This window comes from Mytilus edulis, chromosome 6 (assembly GCF_963676685.1).
Source record: "Mytilus edulis chromosome 6, xbMytEdul2.2, whole genome shotgun sequence".
In the NCBI taxonomy this organism is placed as follows: domain Eukaryota; kingdom Metazoa; phylum Mollusca; class Bivalvia; order Mytilida; family Mytilidae; genus Mytilus; species Mytilus edulis.
In genome coordinates this window covers 37,912,606-37,930,217 of record NC_092349.1, presented here as the reverse complement: position 1 = coordinate 37,930,217, position 17,612 = coordinate 37,912,606, and the positions used below count along the sequence as shown (strand labels likewise).

The window sequence follows — 17,612 nt, the reverse complement described above, 5'->3', positions numbered from 1 at the left end:
TAATTCTTTTAATTACTCTGTACATCTAAATCAATTTTTAAAAAACAACTATATTTGATTTTGACTTCTGTTTTTTATCAGTAAATAAATATTTAATTTACTAAAAGAGATATAATTGTGTAACAATAAACGGAGACTAACGCTGAATAAATTAGGGTAGTTCAAAGAAAAGTGACACGTCTCAAAGTATTTTATACAAGTAAAAAAGAAAATATTATTCACTATCTGTTATGCCAAGTCTACGCCATTTCCATTTTACGATTACAAAATGAAAGTTTTAAAAAGCAAAAGGTTGTTGTTATTAAATAATTTCAATTGCATTAAAGTTTTATAAAAAAAAATCTATACTTGATTATGACCTCGGGTTTTTTTTTTATCGGTAATTTATATAACTTACGAAAAGAGACATACTTGCATGAAAATAAACGGAAATTAACGCTGAAGGTATAAAATGTGAGAAAGAAAGAAAATTACGTGTCTTAAAACTTGTGTATGCAAGAAAAAAAAGAAAATACTTTTCACCATTCCTTATGCTTAATAAGTCTACGGCATTTTCTCTTCACGATTTGTTAGCATTACTTTAGGATAAATAATACATTTCGGCTGCAACAGGAATACTTCCATAGCTGCATCAACTCGTCGGTGCATAATATTCATTTACGCACAATGAATGTAAACTTTTGTGTTGTATTTAGAACAGTGATCTTTAAATATTTTTAAAGCAATTAATTGCCGTGGGAAGACGATACGCATCTCAGTGATCAACAGTGCGTAGTTGAACTTGAACTTGACTTTGCTCACAATATTGAATGCTAAAAATAGTGACATCAATTTTGTCCACGAGATTTTTATTTGGCGGGAAATAGTATCATGTAACAGTAAACTCAGGTGACCTTTCTGGATAACCGTGGGAAAATTCATTCAAGGTTTAAACTTGCTTTCTAATGATTGACATAAATTTGTGTGCGTTAAGATTGAGGCTCTAGAAGGTACTTTTACAATTGATTAACCGGATTCTAAATTGTATTCCTTTTCTGAATTAATTTTAACCAACATCAGCCTTTTATTTTTAAGTTTCTCAATCAACAGAGGACAAAAAACCGGACATTATTTATACGTCCTTAGTCAACACTATATATTAATGGTAGATGAAAACAGGATGCATGTCGTTCAGTTCCTGATGGGCGTTGGTAGAGATCCTCTGTGAAAATTTACCGATCGTAAAAATCCGATCCACATTTTTTTTTACATATTTCTTTCTTGTAGAACACGATATAATTTCATTTAAATATTCTATTTTATAATTGTTGAAATACTTCTTTTTATATTTCGCCGAGGACTTTTAACAAGCTGTAAAATACGGATTGCGCCAATCCAATTTTATTTTAAATAATTAAAGATCAATAAAAGATCATAACGGATAAAAAACACGATTTTTTTTCTCCATATAATTAAATATTTAAAGGTTGTGATTATTGTGTTGTGTCTGGGCGGCGAATGTATCTCAGTATTTATGAATATAGGGCTGCCACATTGCATACAAAACTATTTGTCACTTTACAGTTTCTTTTTTAAATTCAAATATTTCAAGTCGGTAATCTATCGAGGTAGTGAAACATAATATTTTACATTTCAAAATAAATTGAAAGTAACAGAGTTCACTTGTTGATCCGATGAATTAACTCTTGGGTTTAATTTAGATTGGACATATTACCGTAAAAAACATCATTTTGTTTTAAGGCAGTTGATATTAATTATATAATATTGAACTATTAATAAACCGAATATTGCTCACTGAGTAGGTCATAAAAGGTTCTAGTTGTGGTAAAATCGTCTTTGTTGAAAAAACAAAATTATGACCTGATCGGACTATAATGAAAATACAAAATAAGTGTTTTAATCATATTTTTATACATTTGTACGTTGTATGTCATATGACAATGACATGGGCATATACATACAAGAATAATTATCTTATTTTAAATAAAAATGTCACACTTTTATCTGACAATGAAAGGACATTTAAATAACGTATTTTAAAGCACTCAGGTGCAATCAAGATCGATTAAATGTACAAAGATAATAAATCTGGCTAATCCGATGATATTGTCACGCGTCATTAATTTTCAGTACATCTGATGGGCAATAAACCAATAAACAGCCACGCGGTGTTGGGAGAGAATCTTTGGAGGAAATTGGGAGTATAATCCGTGATTCGCGGTGTCACACCGCTACACTCGGAAATCAGTGATTAGAGTTCGCGATTACATACTCTCTGGGCGTACTGTATAGCTGCAAGACTATAATAGTATAAACATCCTCATGCAGTGTTCTAGGATTCCCATACCCGTTACCCGGGGTAAGTGGATTAGGACAACGGGTAAGTCATTTTTTAGCCTTTGTCACCCGGTGGTAAGTCAATTTTCAAGTTCGGGGAAGCCGAAAAAACTCTTGAAATTTCCCGGTCCTCTTCAATTTTCCCATATCTGCTTTTTATTTTTATTAAATCACGAGAAAAAACTTTGATAAAAGATCGAAGATTTTGTCGATGTCTATCGGCGCTTTTATTCAAGCACTCGTTTACTAGGTGTAATCAAGCGCAAAAGAGACCACATTCTTCTCCTATCATTCTAAAAGTCGGTCATGGTGTCGGTAAAATCGGAAAATCAGGATTGATAACTGGTGCTTAAATCGGGACATAAACGATTTTTTTTTCTTGTCATCGGAGGAAAATAAACTTACAGTTGCATTTATTATAGCTCTTAATAAATGACATAGTAATAACTATAACATATTTGTCAAATTTAGTAAGAAATCGGTTTTTTTGCGCCGTCCGCATTGGTTGGCGGATTTAACTTTTAGATGTGGGTAAGTAATTTTTTTATTGATCTTACCCGTGGTAAGTCAAGGTGCCAAAAAAATCCTAGAACACTGCTCATGATCATATACATATTCAAAAGAATTATGCTCTTTTATATTGCATTTCCATTTCCTTCAAATCAGACCATTTCACTAGAAATCAAAACATATAAATTGAGACTTCTTTTTTGGGGTCACACAATTACTTACTGCATACTGTACAGGTTCTGGTGTGGGCTCTGGAGCTGAAAAATCAAACTCGTCACCTGTGATGCCTGATTCATCTAAAGCTGCAGACAAAATATCTGTAAACGGGTTCTGTAAACAAAAAAATATCATTATAATATCTATATATTTTTTTGTAGATCTACATTATCTATAACATTTAACATATTTATCACTTTTGCAAACTGTAGGAAGCGAATATCAATAATATTTAAGAATTAGAATGCCAGGTAGAATAGGTGCGTCACTGTCAGTAATGTAGCAAAAATTGTTTCGGAGTTGAGTGTGACATCCATTTTCTCTGCACAAGTACACATTTTGGTTTGGGTAAGGAGACAGCTGAAGCCCACCTCTGGATGCCGGATGATCCGATTTTCTAGCTTTGTTGAAGATCCAGCACTGATGACCTTGGATACTGTTTTATGCTCTTTGGTCAGATGTAGTTGTCTCTATTGCACTGATCCATATCAGTTGTATGTATGAAACAGGTTTCTGATTCCAATTGCATAAATGTTTTTATATTTGTTTGTAAAATTCAGTGGCGGATCTAGAGATTTTCATAAGTGGGGGCCCACTGACTGCCTAAGAGGGGGCTCACGCCGGTCATGCTTTAGTGATGCCTTATATAATCAACCCAATTTATTCCCAGAAAAGGGGAGCCCGGGCCTCCTCTAAATTGGCCTCTGAACTTGTCTTACAATAATTAGAGTCGCATAAAAGTTCCTGCAACATTTGCATCACCTACACCATTTTTTGTCAAAATTATGAAGTGATCATTGCACATGTTGCAAGGTTGATCAGAGCTATTTCTACTGTCAAAACATACAAATTTAGCTTAATACCTAAATGTTTAGATACCTCTATTCATCATATGTTCTATTTGTCCCTTAATCAGTCAAAAATATGTTTTTGTTCTATATAATGTGTATACTGTCTTGACTGTTTAATAAGAATGTTTGCAGAATAAGTTTTTTAAATGGATTTGCTAAACACAAACCCACATTTTATTCAGAAATTAGATTACATCACTTGCAATAGTATTTATAGTCCACTATTTAGTATTAATGGTTGGATAAAAAAACAGTTATATTGAGAAAGAATACTAAATATTGAAATTTTTTTTCAAGTTCTTCATCAGACTTCTTTTTAACGGTTATTGCGCAATTGTCCTACAAAAAATTCGCTTCCTTATGATCTCCAGTCACAAAATCTTTGATTTACAATTCAATAACGTAACTGTCATTATAATTTGGAATGACATTCATAAATGACGAAATGTGAAAAAGACTTATTCACTCTCACATGATCATTTTACATTCGTCTAACAGGGAAGATTTTTTTTTTATTAATTTAGAATGAATAACTGCAGACATGTTGACTTTTTGTACATAATTGAAAAGAGTATGTATTATTCTCATTCAAATACACCAAGCCGACACGTGTTCTCTCTTACATTTTCTTCACTGGCCATAATTTATGAGAGACCTCCGCACGATGATCATGGCGTTTTCATCTCATCCCTAGCTTAATTACCCATAATGCACTGTGAAATGACGTCGCAAATTTCTTACAAATAGTTTGTATACATTAATAAATCACTAAAATAATTTATGTTGTCTTTATTTGTTCATTCTTAAGCAAATATTAAATAATTCAGTCAAAATAAAATCCTAATAATTTTCTCGTTGTAATGTCATTTCGGTGGAATGAAACATTTTCTATCGACCAATCAAAATCAACACCCAAGATATGGACGCAAACCCCGCGACTCTTGCATTGGTTTGAAACAAGAAATTTGGTAAGAGGTACTCGGTAAACTGCTATTAATTTAACAAATAACAAACAAAAACAACAAAGTTAAACTCAGTGCACGTTTCTGATACCCATTCACCTTGCGTAGGTATTGAAAATACTTATTTAAAGCAACTTGTATGGTGTAAAACAAAAAAGGGGGGACGTTTTGTTTACGTTTTTTTTATTGTCTGTCGAAGAATGTATATAGGTGACTGGTGTTAAATAGTAAGTTTTATATCTATTTAACATTTTGACTGTCTGTCGAAGAATGTATATAGGTGACTGGTGTTTAATAGTAAGTTTTATATCTATTTAACATTTTTACTGCTACAATTAAGATCATTTTGTAGAACCATTTTTCTATGTGAATTGGTCGATTTTCTATTATATTTTTTAATGTATTATTATTAATAAGCAGATTAAAAGTTGGTAGTGTCAGTAGTAGTTACTACCAGTGTACAATACAGCAGTAGTAGTGGTAACATGACAGTGTAAAGGCCTGTGTCCAAGTTGTCTACGTAGTTCTACTACTGTAACTAGTCCAAATAATTATGACGTCTTGAAAGGCTATTATAAGTTTTTTTCTTTGACACGTCATAATTATTTGGACTACTACTGTAACCACTAGCAGGCCATTCATTAGGAGGCGGTACCCGGTACTTTTACCCTCCTATGCTATTGACAAGTACCGCCTAAATGTAGGAATTTTTATATAAGATATTCATAGAATTAATTGAAAAGTACCGCCTAGAAACGTGGAAAGTACCAGTCAACATGAAAGATTATGAAACCCCTGCACTAGCCAGTCAACACTAACATACATCATAAATAACCACCAATACAAAACTTATTGTGTTATTCTTTCCACGATGCAAGAGGACAAACACATGTTGACAGTATAATTTTAACAAACATTTTCACAACAACATTTTATTTTAATTTCTTTTTATAGTTTATTTACATACTTACAATGAACTTTCACTTTCAGTTGCTATTAATAACGTTACTTACCATTGTAACATTGTGACGTTTAAATATTTACAACCTGATTTTGTACTTCAGCATGATTTTATGTATTGTTTTTATCCTGATGACGGTACCCTAGGCACTGAAACATGTCGATCAATAAATTTCTGAAGCAGTCCCTAAAGTGTTGTTGTTATAAGACTCTCAACATTTTATGTCTTTTATCATAACGACCCTGCATACCCCCGGGTATCCACTTTATGGACTCTACCGTACTACAGACTCACCAGGCGTTGGTTCACTTTCGTTCGCAAAAGAAAAGAAGTACAAATAAAGTTTCTTTCAAATGTTTTCCTCAGTATTCATTGTATTTATTAGTGGAACGAGAAGGCAGTTCTATATCTTAAGAATACATTGGGTCAATGGGATCCTATAATCTTATTACTATTTGACAAGTTGATAGAAAGTGCAATAAGTTATACATGTTATAGTAGAATGTTAGGTTGTGTATCTACATGTATAGGATGAGTTATCATGGATTCATGTAAACATTAAACAACTTTATAAGAGATTGTTGCATATGATCTATAATAGATTATATTATTTCAATCTTATTCACTGTATGATTAGTAAACATTACATTACTACAAAAATATGTTTTCAGTTTCTTATTGTAAGAAAAACACTAGGAGTTGCTTGTGTCTCTTAGACATTTGCTAACGATGACAGGTCCAGAGCCACTGAATCAGAGTTATGATCAAGGAATATGCCTGCTTGCTTAGTAAGTATATAATATGTATTGTTTTTTTTTTCAGGTTTGAAAATGAGTGATTCTCCCTTACCCTTGGTTTCCACGCCTTCAAGAATAACTGACTACTTTCCACCAAGTCCAAAAACAAGTCAAGAAACTGGTAAGATATTTTATTAAATGAATCTTGATTATGAAAATGTCACCAATGGACCAGTTCCTATTGTCAAGGTACGTATGACAATTAAAGATATGATCATGTGTATCCTAAAATATACATTAAGTTAAAAGCCTGGTGAAGTGATGATCACTGCAAATTATGACTGCAGTGTTTGTGATATTTCAAATTGAGTGTGCTGTATGAGCATAGAGTGAACCATTCAGAGAGATCACCAACAAAATAGTTAAATATTGCCACCAATATGTGCTTTGCTGGGCTTCTATGAATATGCATTAATGTTCAAAATATTATTTCAGGTGATAAAGATGAAAAATTCAAAGAAACCAAGGCCAGCAAAATTGACATTTCCAATTCTTCAATATTATTGACCCCTGAACCTTCACCTGCCAAAGACAATGAAAAAGATCAGAAAGATAAAGTTGAAACAGACAGTAACTCTAGTACTGAACAACCTAAATGTAAACAGGTACTGTAACATTAGTAACTATAGTACTGAACAACCTAAATGTAAACAGGTACTGTTACATTAGTTACTAGAGTACTGAACAACCTAAATGTAAACAGGTACTGTTACATTAGTTACTAGAGTACTGAACAACCTAAATGTAAACAGGTACTGTTACATTAGTTACTAGAGTACTGAACTACCTAAATGTAAACAGGTACTGTTACATTAGGTACTCGTACTGAACAACCTAAATGTAAACAGGTACTGTTACATTAGGTACTCTAGTACTGAACAACCTAAATGTAAACAGGTACTGTAACATTGCTATAGAATACAAAAAAAGAAGATGTGATATGATTGCCAATAAGACAACTCTCCACAAGAGAACAAAATGACACAGAAATTAACAACTACAGGTCACCTTATGGCCTTCAACAAAGAAGCCCATACTGCATAGTCACCTATAAAAGGTGGTGTGTTAGATTTCTTGTATAGATATTGATGGTTTAGAAACTGAAATTTTCATTGTTAGTGAATTGTCAAAATTTCTTGGGCACACATTTTATAAGTTATTATTGTTTTTTTTAAGATGCACTTTTTTTTATACGACCCCAAAAATTGAAATTTTTTTTGGTTGTATATATATTGTATGATGTTGGCGTCGTCGTCATTGTCATCAGAAGACATTTGGTTTTCGCACTATAACTTAAGTATAAATGAATAGAAATCTATGAAATTAAAACACAAGGTTTATGACCATAAAAGGAAGGTTGGGATTGATTTTGGGAGTTTTGGTCCCAACAGTTTAGGAACTCACAGTTTAGGAATTAGGGGCCAAAAAGGGCCCAAATAAGCATTTTTCTTGGTTTTTGCACAATAACTTGTGTATAAGTAAACAGAAATCTATGAAATTTTAACATAAGGTGTATGGCCTAAAAAGGAAGATTGGGATTGATTTTGGGAGTTTTTGTCCCAACAGTTTAGGAATTAGGGGCCAAAAAAGGTCCCAAATAAGCATTTTTCTTGGTTTTTGCACAATAACTTTAGTAAAAGTTAATAGAAATCTATGAAATTTAACACAAGGTTTATAACCACAAAAGGAAGGTTGGGATTGATTTTGGGAGTTTTGGTCCCAACAGTTTCGGAATGAGGGGCCAAAAGGGTCCAAAATTAAACTTTGTTTCATTTCATAAAAAAATGAATTATTGGGGTCCTTTGATATGCCAAATCTAACCGTGTATTTAGATTCTTAATTTTTGGTCCTGTTTTCAAATTGGTCTACATTAAGGTCCAAAGGGTCCAAAATTAAACTTAGTTTCGTTTTAACAAAAATTGAATTCTTTTTAGTTCTTTGATATGCTGAATCTAAACATGTACTTAGATTTTTGAAAATTGGCCCAGTTTTCAAGTTGGTCCAAATCGGGGTCCAAAATTAAACTTTGTTTGATTTCAACAAAAATTGAATATATGGGGTTCTTTAATATGCTGAATCTAGCCATGTGTTTAGATTTTGATGTTTGGGCCCGGTTATCAGATTGGTCCACATTGAGGTCTAAAGGGTCCAAAATTGAACATTATTTGATTTCATAAAAAATTGAATTCTTGGGATTCTATGATATGCTGAATCTAACCTCGTATTTAGAATTGGGATATTGGACCATAATAGGTAAATGTCCAATTTGAAATTTTTAAGTTTTTAGTTTAAGTTCTTAGACCACATTCGTTCTGTGTCAGAAACCTATGTTGTGTCAACTATTTAATCACAATCCAAATTCAGAGCTGTATCTAGCTTAAATGTTGTGTCCATATATACTTGCCCCAACTGTTCAGGGTTCAATCTCTGTGGACGTATAAAGCTGCGCCCTGCAGAGCATCTGGTTTACAGTTTATTTCATTCCAACTGTTTACACAAAAACATTACTTTTTCATGAAAAGATAAGTTTCATTTACTGTTAGATTTTTATGCCCTCTTTGTGCTGAAGGGTGCACTGCATGTTAGTATCTCCTGTACCTCTCTAACTTAAGTTTGCCTCAACCAAATATTATAAAACCTATACACAATGCTCATTAACACCAAACACAGAACCGTTTTTAACTTGGGGTGGTATTCTTAAACCGTACCTGAGTTATGTCCCTTTGTAAATTAAAAAATTGAAGAATTTGACATATATTTGTAAGTGAGGGCATCTGAGTCTTATATGGACACACTGTCCACAGACCAACAATATCAGTATGAGTCCTTATCTTTTGTTTGTATCTTCAAGGTTCTTTTAGAAAAATATGATGAAAAAGATGCAGAGGAAGAAAAGCCTAAAGGAAGACAAAAGAAATCAACAAAAACAGATTCTACTGCACAGAATAAGAAGAAAGCATCAAGAAAAAAGTTTGTTTAGATTTCCAAACCATTTTACATTAAGATTCAGTATTCTTAAAATGGCAATGAAATATTTTACTAAAAGTAAAGAGAATATTGTATACTAAACACATGAAGGTGTTTTAAGTGAACCATTATTGAAGGTCCTTTTACAATACTTGTAGCTTAAGTCCACAGACCAACATTAACAGATTGTAAATTTGAGGACTATAATAAGTTCCGTTAAAAGGAGAAATTGTTTTAAAGGCCATTGTTTTAGGGCTTTGGTTTGAAAATAAGACAAATAAATCTAAGCCATCCAACAACATGCTTTAGATAGGAACATGATCAGAACCCGGTACCTGTATTTTTACCTTAAACTCGTGCATGAGGACATTTAAATTCAAAACTGCAAAGTATTATGACAGCAGAAATTAGATTCCTTCACAAAATATTTCAACATTTTAACAGTTATAATTTATCAATACAAAAAAAACATAAGTGTGGAAGTCTTGAAGAATACTACTATATTATGCTATATCAGGGACCAATTTATGCCTCTTTAACCTTCTAGTTAGGTTCTAAAAGAAATGCACTACGAATTAATTGTGGTCTCGGACCATAATGTATAGGCAGGGGTAGAATTTAAGATTTATTGTGTACTGGCCAGTCAAATCAGTGGACTGAAAATCAACTGGTTTGGCTTAAAATCTACTGGTCCTGCAAAAATTACATTCATTTGACAAACACTAATATACATTTTTGTAAATGATTTGTACCAGACTTGGACAGAGGCTTGTTTATGATAAAAAGCTATTATCTAGAAGGAAATTTATTAAAATTTTGTTCCTGTTTTCTGTATTCTACTTATAAAAGGACTTAACATACAGTTAAAGTTTTTATGCCCCACCTACGATAGTAGAGGGGCATTATGTTTTCTGGTCTGTGCGTCTGTTCTTCCGTTCGTTCGTCCGTTCGTTCGTTCGTTTGTCCGTCTGTCCCGCTTCAGGTTAAAGTTTTTGGTCAAGGTAGTTTTTGATGAAGTTGAAGTCCAATCGACTTCAAACTTAGTAAACATGTTCCCTATGATATGATCTTTTTAATTTTTAATGCCAAATTAGAGGGTTTACCCCAATTTCACGGTCCACTGAACATAGAAAATGATAGTGCGAGTGGGGCAATCGTGTACTGGGGACACATTCTTGTTAAAACATTTAATAGATTCATAAACTGTCCTGGATTTTTACCAAAGTTGGACAGAAGCTTCTTACAATCAAAAGATAGTTTCAAAAGGAATTTTTATTTATTTTTTTCCTCATTTTTGTTGAGCGTGCGATTAACAGCAAAAGTAAGCAATAGCATTGACATCTAGGCTCTTGACTTCATACTGTCTCATTCTTCAAAAAAAACCATTTCACTTGAGTAGTTTGATATGAAAAATTATCTTATAGTAAAAAAAAAGATCAAACCAAATTTAAATAAATAGCAATGTTTTTTTTAACAGTATAAAAAAAATTCAGATTTCATGATGTGTCCCTTGTACCAGTTCTCGTATCAAAAGTTGAAAAATGATTATCTTAAATTCTTTATCTTCTATTTTACAGAAAGACAGCAGAGTCTACTCAACCTAGTCTACAAAACAGCTTGTTGACAGACTTCTACCCTGTCAGGCGTAGTAACAGGAGATGTAAATCTGAGTTAGAGGTGTGTTTTTATATGTAATCATAATCAGGTCAAATTTTGCAAATTTTAATTTGTATTTTCCCACATAATTCAATTCAGAATATTTTATTGCTCAAATATCAAACGTATAGTTTAACAAAGGGGTTAAAAAAAAGTCAACACCTATACAATTCCTTGTTCATACAAGATAGAATATGATATATTTCTGATAATTTATAATATTGCAGTGAGTCAGGGGAGGCAATCCCAACACTTCTTAAAATTAATAATTAGGTATACATATATAAAAAATGATAAGTGAATCCTTCAAAAATCACTACTGAAGATGATGTCAAATTTGATACCTCATTTATAAGAAATGTTGATGAATCAAATAAATCTTTAAAGGGATATTTACTCAAATCCACTTACTGCAACAAAGGTGTTCTATTTATGAAATAATAAGAATTATTGCCCCTTACACACTGCCCTGCACACTTTAAGCATTGAGAGGCAAACAGATAAATAAATATTAAATTTATCAATTTTTAAGTTTATAAAGTTTTGAACACCTTTTAATTTTAAACAACAACAAATGCTGACATGAATCAATTGGTTTCATTGATATATTTGTTCAAATTTCCTGAAAGATCACATTTATACTTTTAGAATGGTTTACGTTATAACTTGACTGTATGTGTCATTGATACTTAAAATGTTGCTAGAACACTCAAACGGTGCTCTAAACCTAACATTGGGTTTAACCGTCTTTAAATAAAATTTCATATGTTAAGATTAAATAAACTGAATTATAGTTTTAATTCTAGTCTGTTTACTCCAACCAATTAGAAAATGAAGTTTGATTTAAAGAAACAAATCTTATTGTGACTTTTGTTGTACAAAATATTGTTAAAACTTTCATATAAGATAAGATAAAAGATAAAAGATAAATTTTATTTTATTATAGTGTCACATATTGATTGACATAATAAAGTACACAATATACATATCATCACATAAAACATTCAATCAATACCCAGCCATATAAAGCATTATAGATTACTGTTTATACAAACATAAATTGCAAATTGTATGAATTAGTTTGGCAGGTGTTCTTCTTAATTCATGTAATTAGAACAATTATTTATGACACCACTTTGTATTCCCTAATTAACAAACAATAACATAATTATCTATACACCTTTGAAGCCATTTGAGATCTAATTATAAAGTAATTAGTTCCTTTTGTTCACCTGTCATTAATTTCATACATGTAAATTTCACAATCAATTTCATTTGAATGAGAGTAACTATGGCATGTAGTACTGCTAAGAGAGTTCGACTGAATAGAAAGATAATCGACTACTCAATTATGGATAGTGAGGGTTTGGTTGATGAGGCTGTTGTGTCTTCAGCATTAGATAATTTAATGGTGATTTTTTTTATTTAGACATAAAGATGATAGAAAGAGATGTTAATTATCTGTTTTATTTCATTCTTGAAAAGTTCTGTAATCTTAGGACAGTTTGGCTTGACATTCTTTTTAAATCATAATATTTATATTAAAAGTGTGTTATATTAAAAGAAAGTGCAGTAATCTCAATAACATGTTTATTAAACTGTGGGAAAAATGATATTAGAATAAATACCAAAATTATAAAATCTTTTGGCATTTGATAATAAAAATGGAGAAAATGTATAAAACCTGTTTAGAAGAACATTGACAAAACATTATTATCAAGAGATAAAACATTTAGATTTAAACTAACATGTGCAAACTTTTCTATAAAAATGTCAGAAGTAATACTAATACTAATACAAGTGTATTTAATTTACCAGTATAGGTAAATAATTTTGGTGTTAGAGTTATATCCCTTTGAAATTCAAAATTTGTTATTTATATAGGTATAAAATTTTTATTTCTACTTTTCTTGAAACTCTCTTGACTACATTATTCAAATAAGAGTGTCTGTCATTAAAAGTTGTCTTCAATATCTTCTTGTTTGTTATTTTTCAAACATTGCTCATTTACATACATGTAACATCTTTGCACAATGGATTGTTTTGTTACATTTTAAGATAAAAAGGCAGGGGTAGTATTCACAAAACAACTTAAATTAAGATTCCAATTGTAATACTAATTTATAATAGGACATGTAGAAAAATCTGTCCATTCAAAACAAATCTAAACTCTAATAGCTTTATGTATACAGGTCTTGATCTCTAAATGTTTGGACATGGTTTGACTGTCAAGAAGTTGAAAGTTTAAGGTGTTGTTAAAAATATATCTTCCATAAAAAACGAATTTATGGAGATTAAGGGGAGATTATTCAAACCTTAAAAGTTATAGGGGTCTCATTGGGGGTTCTGATCCCTGATCCCGCTTACTGTTTTGTCAGATTCCTGTATCTCGCTTACACTAGTATGTACGTAAGCAAATCTCAATTTTTTATAATTTCCCGGGTCCCACAAGACTTCATTTCCCGCTTTCATGGCATAATGATTTGACTTTAACCTGTCACGCTTACAAAAAATCGACAATTCCGCATCACGCTTAGACCCGAATGAGACCCACTTTATACATCTGCAAATAAACCTGACTTTGATAACTGTTACCTCTGGTGTTCATATAATTCCTTATTTAAACAGTGAAGTATTAAATTGTATCATATTATTTTTCAGAAAGACAAACAGTGTGAGATAGAAGATAAAATATTAAACAAGAAAGAAGAAGGTTTGAAGGTAACATAATTTAGTGAATCTTAAAATCCTAAGATATAACATTTTTAATTATAATGTCTTAACATCAAAATCTACGTTTTGTTTCTCTAACTTTCTAACAGCTTGTCTTAGTGAACATTAACAAAGTAACCTGCTTTATATCTTTCAATTTATCACAGGAGAAAAATAACGAAATTCATTCTCAACATCTTGTTTACAAATACAGAGATTACACAATCTTTAATCCTTTGATATAACAAAGTATAGGGAATGTCGGAAGCTTGAAAATGAGATATTTATGTACTTTTTAATTGTTTGAAATTGGAATGTTCAAGTTGTTAATCAATATATATAGAATAATGGCATTTTTGTTTTTTGATACTGATTTATCAGCAAGAATATCAAGAGAGCCTGATGAAGTCAGTATCAAAAAATAAAATGCCATTATTCTTTTTATCAGCAATCTATCTTAACTCTATGTTTTTTGTAAAGAATAAGAAGTAAAATGAAATAATAAGTAGAACTACTTATACGTGTACAAAACATTGGGTTAGTTGTTCGGTTGTATGAATGAAGTCGCATGCATTTCATTGATAAATTGAAGTGGATGGACAATAACATGTGACGTTACTGCACTGATACATGACGTAATTTAGGAGATAACTATATTGTATTTTAAGCTCCGACGGCATCAATTGGGGATTTGATGGTCGCAAATACTTGTTTACTGTCTCCGCGTCAGCCATTACGCCAGTTCATTTTCACAATCGTAGAAATGGAAGCCATTGTAGTGATCACACGCTGCCAATTTTGCTCTTGGAAACCGATAAATTTATCCCCTTTACGATCCTTATATGCCAGTTGTATTTTAAAAGACAAATGTATCAACTAGTAAATGAGCATCAGTTAATGACCTTTTCTAGATTGATTCAACTTAAAACTATTGTCTGATCGGTTGTCAGGTGGAATTTTCGAAAATTCATAAACATTTAAAAAAAATTATAATTAAATATTTCGTGGAAGGGCAGACTAGATTTTTTTAGTGGTTGAAGACTTTAAACCCTAGTCATCACACACAAAAAAATAAATTTCTTGAAAATATGCATTTTCATCATCCAACTTGAAAGACTGTCGTCAAGTACTTTTAGTAAAATTGCTATTCAAACACACCTACTCTGTTTTTTGATTCATAAGATAGATATTTCACTTGACCCATATATTTCATCTTTTAGCACTATGATTTTTTTATGTTATAAAGTCAACCTGTAGCTTTGATATATAAAAATGATAGAATCTGAAGTGAGACGATGTAGGAAATATTCTTGCTTTGTACGATATCAAGACAAAATATTTAACTCAAACACGCCCTAACATAAAAATGTGCACTCGATTATCTCTTTTCAATACAATTGTTACCCTTTTTGGGGATTTTTTTCTAGAGTCACATAATGGAAGGGCAGACACGAAAATCACTGAACTAATAAATAGATATGTTTTCCGTCCGTGGTAAAAAATATAAAAAATCGGAGGTTATGTATTTTCTACATCCAACTTGAAAGATACCTATGTCGTCAACTTGATATCTAATTGTTCTGCTAAACTATGTTCTAGATAGATTAAAAACTTATGCAAATTGTGTTTTTAAAATAAAACACTTCGTAATTGAGAAGAAAATTGTCATTTTATTTGTTTCTATTAACTTTTAAAATGTTTGTCACTATAGTAAATATTATAGTAAGCGTTTATCGCCTTCTCTAACAAAGGGCTTTGATTGTTCTATTTTAACCAGGTTTCCGACTGATCTATTTATGGGTTAACAGTTGACAACATTTTAGAAATTAAAAGCCATGGTTCAAAATGTGCACAATCTGCTGTAGTGCATTTATGTTTTCAACAAAGACTACTGTTTTGCATCGGTAATGTTTGATTTATACTTGAGAAGTTATTTCCGACTGTATCCAAAATCATTCATTTCTTATTGTAGGTTGAAGAAATTGCAAATAAAGGTCGTGGGGTAATTGCTAGTAAAGATTTCTTCCGTGGAGACTTTGTTGTGGAATATGCTGGTAACCTTATCAGTCAGAAGGTTGCCAAACAGAAAGAGCTGGACTACAGCAAAGACCCAAGTATTGGCTGTTACATGTATTACTTCACTCATAAAACCATTAATTACTGGTAAGTAAAGGAGGATTAGTAATAAAAGGATGCAAGACTGTATGCCTTAAGTAGTATAATGTGTTGTAGTAGGGATAAGTGTTGGCCTGCTTACTGTCAACTTGTTTAATAGCAATCAAATTTTAGTGAAGTAGAAATCAAAAAACTATTTTTATCTTTTGAAGATGCTTATATCCTTAATACACAAATTCATGAAATATATGCTGATCAAGTTTTCTGTCCACTTATCAATCAAGCATTTTGTTATTGAAAAATACAAAAACATATTTTAACTTTTTAAAGTTTAATGCAGCATTTTTATTTTATTTTAAGTGTGGACGCAACTGCAGAGAGTGGGCGTCTTGGTCGCCTCATCAACCACAGTAGAACGAAAAACAACTGTCACATGAAGTTAACAGAAATAAATGACCGCCCATACCTCATGCTTGTGGCCTCAAGAGATATTTCAACTGGTGAAGAACTTTTATATGACTATGGAGACAGAAATAAAGAATCTCTGACATCACATCCATGGTTAAAGTCATGATGTTTGGTTGTTGTTAGCTTTTTATTGTTTTAAATTACCATGGTTACTGTGTTTTGAATTGTTACTTTTTAAACAGATGTTCATTTGCATTTATATTGACTGATTGTGTTTGATGCATGTTTTTAAACAAACTCTATGTGTCATGTGTATGAATGAAGTTTTAGACAATATATATTTGTTATGTGTATAAGTGTAGGTTTTTATGTAAACAAACTTTATTTGTCATGTGTATATATATAGTTTTAAGAGTTTTTAAAAGAAGTTGTGGTTGTTGTTTCCATAAGTATTAATTTTTGTAGCTGTTGCAATTAAATATTCAAAGATATGGACAGAAAATGTTCAAAGAGTTGTTAAAAAAGCTAGTTTTATTAGCTACCTGGTAGAAAATTATTTTCCAAGTCTAATGAGTTTCTGTGTATTTGTGAAAAATATTTTAAAAGAAAATTCTATGATCATGGTTAAAAATGACAGATTAAACTCATATTGTCTGAGTTAATTATATATTTATACATATATGTTCTTATTTTAATACAAAACAATGTTTGGGTATTAAATCATTTATAACATCTAAATAGCATTTAAGAATATTTTACATACTAAGATGTTATCCCATTTACGATCTTTTTGTTTGGGCATTAAATATTTAATATAAGACATACTTTGTATGATCAGAGATACTATTCTTAGTTGTGTGAAAAATAGTTAAAATGTGATGCCAAATTATTGATAATCTGTTTAAGTAATACTTATTTTGTGTAAAATCTTCAGTTATTTAGATTTTAACTTGGTATTGACATAAACCTAGAGCTGAGAATCACATGTTGACCTTAAAATTTCTTATTAAGTTTTAAAGTTTGCCTTGGTGTCTCAAATTTTCTTAGTATAACTTAACATCCTTTTTTATGCCCCACCTACGATAGTAGAGGGGCATTATGTTTTCTGGTTTGTGCGTGC

The 17,612-nt window shown here is 31.3% G+C and overlaps 2 protein-coding genes across 3 annotated transcripts in view; one reads left to right on the top strand and one right to left on the bottom strand.

Moving 5' to 3' along the window:
* The window catches only part of LOC139529063 (protein strawberry notch homolog 1-like), a 34,205-nt gene extending 29,569 nt beyond the window's left edge, over window positions 1–4,636 (bottom strand). Inside the window, exons 1-2 of the mRNA XM_071325305.1 lie at window positions 4,538–4,636; window positions 3,070–3,177 (exon numbers count right to left, since the gene is read on the bottom strand). Coding sequence (XP_071181406.1) covers window positions 3,070–3,177; window positions 4,538–4,555 — 126 coding nt within the window. The 5' untranslated portion in view covers window positions 4,556–4,636. The remainder of the gene's footprint in view (window positions 1–3,069; window positions 3,178–4,537) is intronic.
* A 156-nt stretch (window positions 4,637–4,792) lies between these two features.
* LOC139529064 (N-lysine methyltransferase KMT5A-A-like) lies at window positions 4,793–16,696 on the top strand. Of its 2 annotated transcripts, none has more exons than XM_071325306.1 (8): window positions 4,793–4,882; window positions 6,660–6,755; window positions 7,070–7,239; window positions 9,486–9,604; window positions 11,179–11,278; window positions 13,919–13,978; window positions 15,942–16,132; window positions 16,445–16,696. In XM_071325306.1, the coding sequence occupies exons 2-8, from the start codon at window positions 6,668–6,670 to the stop codon at window positions 16,656–16,658; spliced, it is 942 nt and encodes a 313-aa protein (XP_071181407.1). In that variant the 5' UTR covers window positions 4,793–4,882; window positions 6,660–6,667; the 3' UTR covers window positions 16,659–16,696. The 2 variants fall into 2 exon arrangements, with proteins under 2 accessions (XP_071181407.1, XP_071181408.1); XM_071325307.1 differs by having other exon boundaries at window positions 4,793–4,896.
* The last annotated feature ends 916 nt before the right edge of the window (window positions 16,697–17,612 follow it).

Coding starts and splice junctions, on each gene's coding strand:
- LOC139529064 (XM_071325306.1), top strand. CDS start 6,668: ATGAGTGATTCTCCCTTACCCTTGGTTTCCACGCCTTCAAGAATAACT. Junction 7,240..9,485: donor AACAACCTAAATGTAAACAG/GTACTGTAACAT, acceptor TGTATCTTCAAG/GTTCTTTTAGAAAAATATGA. Junction 13,979..15,941: donor AGAAAGAAGAAGGTTTGAAG/GTAACATAATTT, acceptor TTCTTATTGTAG/GTTGAAGAAATTGCAAATAA.